Source organism: Mytilus trossulus, chromosome 8 (assembly GCF_036588685.1).
Source record: "Mytilus trossulus isolate FHL-02 chromosome 8, PNRI_Mtr1.1.1.hap1, whole genome shotgun sequence".
NCBI classification, from domain to species: Eukaryota; Metazoa; Mollusca; class Bivalvia; order Mytilida; family Mytilidae; genus Mytilus; species Mytilus trossulus.
The window spans coordinates 73,796,072-73,802,885 of record NC_086380.1 but is presented as its reverse complement, the minus strand read 5'-3'; the positions used below and the strand labels follow the sequence as shown (position 1 = coordinate 73,802,885).

At 36.1% G+C, this 6,814-nt stretch overlaps 1 protein-coding gene across 1 annotated transcript; it reads left to right on the top strand.

Annotated features, from left to right (window-relative positions):
* The first annotated feature begins 4,413 nt into the window (after positions 1 to 4,413).
* LOC134727971 (uncharacterized) lies at positions 4,414 to 6,546 on the top strand. The gene has a single exon (XM_063592369.1). It carries the CDS (start codon positions 4,414 to 4,416, stop codon positions 6,544 to 6,546), a length of 2,133 nt encoding a protein of 710 aa, XP_063448439.1.
* Positions 6,547 to 6,814: the final 268 nt, after the last annotated feature.

The following is a 6,814-nucleotide window of genomic DNA, read 5'->3' as shown; positions in this document are numbered from 1 at the left end:
CATCACGTGAGATTCATTGCTAGAAAAAAAAACTTTTAACGAGGCGTATATATCGGTTTATCAAATATATCTTTTTAAGGATGTCTGCTTGTCATGTTTAGAAATTTTTGAATTTGAGCGGTGCCGTTTGCGTTTAGGTTTCGAGGATGACGCCATGTTGTGGGTTGTGCCGAGTATAATTGTTCTCAACTCGGACTACCAGATATCTCGGCCCAAAACAAACTCGGCCTATTACAAAGTCGGCTTCACAAACTTGGTCTATAACAGACTCAGCCTATCACAAACTCGGACTGCTAAAAGATAAAAGTATGATAAACGAAATAAGTATTATTTTATTTGAAATTAACTATCAGTACTTTATCTTAAACGTTTTTACACTTTTGGTATTTGGCTGGATGTTGTCTCCAAATGACCTTAGATCGCCTCCAAATAACCCTTTGACGTCAAGCAATAATCACTTTTTTATTGTGAATTGTTATGTCAAAGTTTACGGGAACCTGTGTGATTCTACGTAATGGCGGACAAATTTGCATACAAGTGTAAATACGTCAAATTGCACCCATTTCAACAGTTTTTCACCTACATTTATTCAAAGAACAGACAAAAATGTTCATTCTGGGTTTTTTGTAGACGTATCCAATTTACTAGTTCAACACTGAATCACCGAAAAATGGGTTTGAACCTTCCTCCAAATAACACAAGAATCTGTAATGAAGAGTATCTAAACTTGCAAGTGAATATAGTTCATCAGCAATGTTTCTGAGCTTATTTTGTCAAAATTGAAGCAAACTTGCCACTAAAAGCGTATTATTATTTCACTGTTTGACTATGAATGAACTTGGCCAAAAATAACTATATCTTGCTTTATTATATTTCTTGTAGCTAAAACCCTTTAAACATTGTATTTTTAAAATCAATATGAGATAAGGTATCTTCTGCTACCAGTCATACTTTATCAATTATTTTTTTTATCTTAAGTGAATTTTGGTGGAATTAGACCTCAGTCAATTATTCTCTGAACAATTTTTAAAAAAAAAAATTTCCCCCGTCTTATTCTTTAAATTGCAAGGTTTTCTTGTTTTAAAAAGATGTTTCCAAGTTATTTTATATATGATATCAAGCAGATTATACATTATTGAAACTGACCCAGTTTAACTGAACGCCTTTCTTCGTAAGAGTTATCTCCCCAAACACTATTTTTCTTGTTATCTCTACTACTTTAATTCACAACAGTAAAGACCATGACAAAACTACTTTCCCACATTGGTATTAAATCCTCAGGATGTTGACCACAATTTTGACCAGATAAATAATTAAAATGGCAAGGTGCACAACTATAGATGTCATGATGGAAGTACACCACTAATTCATATGGCCCCATTGCTTTCTATGTTAAATTCCTCAATTTCAAGCACTCAGGCACAGCTCTTTTGTTTTAAGTTCAAATAAAATGACAATCATTGCATGTCAAAGCAACACTTCATGGTGTCTTGTACTGACAAAAAATCAGCATACCTTTAATGGCATATAAGAAAGAACTGGTTCCCAAAACTTCGGATGTACCAAAATAGGTACTTCAGATCTGACAAACAGGCAAAATGTACCCTCTTTTTTAAATTTCATGCAATTTTTTTTATTATTAAAAATTATAAGTCAAAAAGTGTTCAACAATGATCACCAGTCATTCAGCTTTCATTTGATATCAAAATTGCCTAAATATTCTACATATTTTGAAAGTTACACCCATGCGTAGGAACTATTTTGTGTTAAATACGTACTACTTTCTGGCAATGGTATGTGCTTTCCGGCCGGGCCCGAATTAGTGTTGTTACACCTATAACAAAACCAAACTTGCCATATTGACTTCAGCATTTCTTAATTTCATTCTATGATATATTCTAAGCAATAAAAAACATATAAAGCTTTAGTCCAAACACTATTTTACTGATTTTAAGCTCAAATTGGACTGGTAGTAACATATGTGTTATGCAAAAAAAACCTGCATATAGGGATATTACCAATGGCCAGTATGATTTTTTTTATTCTCAATATCGTGGTTCTATTTGTTAATTTAAACTAGGAAAACAATGTGCTTACCAATAGTCATATTTTTGTCAGAGGATGTTCATTTAATAAAAATATATTAGTCCAAACCTAAGACATAATTGAGAATATTGTCCCCCCTTTTTTCTTCAAATTAGAAAAGGGACATTTTTGGTACAAACCAAACTTCTGTGGTACAATACAGATTATTGAGAGCAATTTATATATCCCTCAGCTGGATAACATGCAAAACTGGTTCAAAATTGCATGTACAGTGAGATTTTGGAATTCTTATATGAGTGTATAAAACCAATAAAACTTGAAAAATCATTGGATTATTTGACCAAGAGCTATTTTTTTTTAAAAATAAACAAGTCATAATATGCATGTTTTATTGATTTAAATCCCAAATAATGCAAAAATAAGAACTTGGGGTGACAAGTCTTAACTGCATGCATGTTGTATGACCATAAAAGGCTAAAATACCTTATTGTGTCAATTTAAGAGCTGAAACTTGGCATAAACAGAATTGTTCATCCACAAAAGTTGATTAATCATGATTACTGACATCAAATATGACCAATTTTCATTGGAATAGGTAAAACTTCTAAAAATTGAATTTCTGATGATTCTCTGTAATAGGAAGTACACCACTAATTCATGGCCCCATTGCTTGCTATGTTAATTCCTCAATTTCAAGCAGACACAGCTCTTTTGTTTTAAGTTCAAATAAAGTGACAATCATTGCATGTCAAAGCAACACTTTATGGTGTCTTAATGTACTGAAAAAAATCAGCATACCTTTAATGGCATATAAGTAAGGACTCTGTGGGAACGTCACGTCAATAAACTCATATCTGCCGTAATGCATAATTGGTGTTATCGACGTTGGTAAAAAATTACAAAAAAAGACTTTTTCACTCGATGTCCGTTAAAAATTAAATATCACAGGAAACTTAAATTTTAGCTCTTCAAACTAGGCTAAAAGTTATAGATTTTACCTTTTTGTATCTGTAATTCATAACAATGTGAAAATCGGTAATATTATCCACAACGTTTATTTTTCGCTATCATATGCAACAATTTAATATGCTATCGGGACCTAGCGCTATTTATAGAATCGTAAACAGACATCAAAATTTTACATGCATCATCCTGAAGTTGAGAACAGTAAAGTTTTGTAGGTATCCTAATCCAATGTTGTCAATAAGGTGTCTAATTTTGAAGAAAATCAACAAAATTTTGAGTTTTCCCCCGAAAAGATACCCATTGTTCACATATTTTTCAAGGATCTGTAATGTTTATTGGTCGTTATGGTTATAAATCAAGTAGAATCTTAGTGTAACAATGTATGGTTTACGCTCGAGAAAGAGTTACGCAGATTTAGACGTTTGGCGGGGAAATTAGTGGCAGGGTCGAAAGTTATAGGGGTGATCGTAAAGGACTCGCTATGCTCCGTAAGGGTAACATTTAGAGAACACCCCTATCAAGGAAATAGTATAGTCGCCCTGGGGTATATAACAGAGTGAGAAACGGCACTCGAGGCTGTCGGTTGGCTGTCGATGAGCCGTCTCAAGTCAACAGAGCGTACGTTGATTATATTAAGCGCTAGTAAGAGCCTTAATATATAAAGGACACTTTGTACCGGGTACAAAGTGAACGTACACATTGACAGGATTGACAAGGCAGACTGTCCAACTCGGAGGACAGGCTGTACCAGCCCGCCTTGTCTGGTAGTGACAGGTTGTTCCAGCCCGCACTGTCTGGTAGTGACAGGTTGTCCCATTCGGAGGACAAGTTGTTCCAGCCCGCACTGTCTGGTAGTGACAGGTTGTCCCACTGGGAGGACAAGTTGTACCAGGCCGCTCTGTCTTGTATTGACAGACTGTCCCATCCGGAGGACAAGCTGTACCAGCCATATTGTCTATCAGTGACACATCGTCCCATCTTGAGGACAGGCTGGTTTATTGTATTATATTTGTATATATATAATTGTCCATTGTTACTTTATATCGACAAAGAGTCAATGTGTATATTTTAGTTCATTGTGCATAATTTAGATAGTTGTAGTTTTTAGCATTACCGTATTGTTTGTGGACAACTTGGATCCAAGTATTGACTGGAACGGACGTTTGGGATATTAACGCCTGGTTACACGTTACATATTTGGTGGCTAGCGGTTGGGATTCAAGTTGTCTATCAATTAATTTTTGGATTGATTTGTCGTCATTTAATGTGTTTTCAGTATTGATTTGAAAGATTAAAGCGGATCAACCGTGAGGCATAGTTATTAGTCACGGCTGAGTTGTAACACGAGTGTATTATTTAATAAAAATTGTATTATTTTGATTACACTGTACTGTAATAAATATGTCAAATATTGACGATCAGATTGCAGAAATAAGTAGACAAATACAGTCTCTTAGTGAAAGCACAATACAACATGGACAAGGTTTTATATCATCTACACCTAAAGAGCAGGGTGTACGTCCAATGGTTGTTAAAGATAAAGATAGATATTTCAATCATAAGCAGGAATTAACGAAAAATCAAAGTACTGCTCATACTGTTTGCTATGGTTCGAATGATTTGAAAATCAAACCTTCAAAATATGATGGCAATACTCCTTGGATAGATTACTTAGCACACTTTGAGATGTGTACACTTGTTAATATGTGGTCTGAATACCAGAAAGGTTTGTACTTGGCCGTGTCACTGGTTGGAAAGGCTCAAGCAGTCCTTGGTGATTTACCAAAGGAAAAGAGACAAATATTTTCAGACCTAGTATATGCATTGGAGGAACGCTTTGCTCCATCTTGTCAAACTGAACTGTATCGTGTACAATTCAAGGAATATCGACAAAAAGCAAGTGACACTTTGCCGGGGTTAGGTCAGTCAGTTCGAAGACTTTCTAATCTGGCATACCCGACTGCTCCGTTAGAATTAAGAGACACGCTCGCCAAAGAACAATTTATAGATGCGTTAGTAGACTCTGAAATGAGATTGAGAATTAAACAGTCTCGTCCAAAAGGTCTTAACGATGCTATACGGTTGGCAGTTGAACTTGAAGCATATAACAAACCTGAGAGTAGAGCAATAGAAAGTATAGGTCACTTACGACGGACTACTAGTGACGAACGGACAGAAGCACCTACTAGTCCTGATACGGCTGTATCTATGACACAAATGACGACGTGGATGCAGACAATTGAAAATAGTATACAATCCTTAACAAAAGAAATTAAAGATTTAAAGTCCCAAAGAAAGTTCCAACCACGGAGAAAGATAAATAACTTACAAAGTAAAGGTAAAATGGGTGGTCCTTGTTTTAGTTGTGAAGAAATAGGACACTTTGCAAGAAATTGTCCCAATAATATTCAGATACTTAGTACTCGGGAAACAGATAATAACGGAACATATACGGACGGTACGGTCAAGACACTGAAGTCTGAGGTTAAGTATAATGACAAAGGCGCTGTTGTTGTTACAGCATCAGAGAATGCAGGAATGTTTGTTGAGCTGAGCATTCAAGGTGTACCAGTCAAATTTGTGGTTGATACCGGAGCTACACTTACTTTAGTTTCTACAAGAGTATATGATTCAATTCCTGATTTATGTAGGCCACATTTGAGTAAAACTAGGTCACAGATAAAGTCCGTCAGTGACAAGTATTTAAGCCCTCGGGGAAAAGGTAATTTTACACTTGATTTTGGTCAAGAGAAGCTTACTTCAGAGGCTGTTGTAGCTGACCTACAAGTCGAAGGAATTCAAGGTTTAGACTTTATGAAGAAAAATAAGTGTTTGATTGACGTGTCTGCTAACGTATTACACATCGATAACGTCAAGGTCCCCCTATGTGTTCAAGGTACCCAAAATAGAAATGCTGATGTTCAGAGAAAACAATGTCGGTTAACATCAGACAGACAGTCAATAACGGTTTCTGATTGTTCTAAGAGAGAACAAAGTCAGGTGAATACAGTTAAAAGTCAGATGCCCGACAAAAGTAAAGACTTGACTTTAATAGAGTTGCAATCAAATGACTCGGACCTTACACTTGTTAAGCGGTGGCTGACAGAAGGTCAAAGGCCACAGTGCAATGAGGTATCAAGTAAGGGATATTCTCTAAGGTCATTATGGAGTCAGTTTGGTTGTTTAGAAGTCCTTCGTGATGTAGTAGTTAGACGTCACGACGATCGGGAGCGGAACATTGTGAAATTACAAGCGGTAATTCCAATGTCGGAGCGCAAGCAAGTATTAGAATACTGTCATGACACAGACTATGCTGGTCACTTAGGTACGCGTACGACTCGAGAGAAGATATGTCAGTCTTACTATTGGCCTGGTATACAGTCCGACGTTAGGGCATATGTCGCTAGTTGTGCTAAGTGTTATAAGAGAAAACGCCAAATGAAAAGGAAGCGTGTCTCAATAAGATTAGAGGAGGGTAATGGTCGTCATGAGAGTAAGAGACCAGCATGTATGGCTGATAATGTAAATAAGTGAAATTCATATTGTGTCTAAATTTTGTTGAATTATATTTTGTAATTTTGAATGTATCATGCGGGACGCATGTAGATTGAGGCGTGGGTTATGTAATGTTTATTGGTCGTTATGGTTATAAATCAAGTAGAATCTTAGTGTAACAATGTATGGTTTACGCTCGAGAAAGAGTTACGCAGATTTAGACGTTTGGCGGGGAAATTAGTGGCAGGGTCGAAAGTTATAGGGGTGATCGTAAAGGACTTGCTATGCTCCGTAAGGGTAACATTTA

Coding starts and splice junctions, on each gene's coding strand:
- LOC134727971 (XM_063592369.1), top strand. CDS start 4,414: ATGTCAAATATTGACGATCAGATTGCAGAAATAAGTAGACAAATACAG.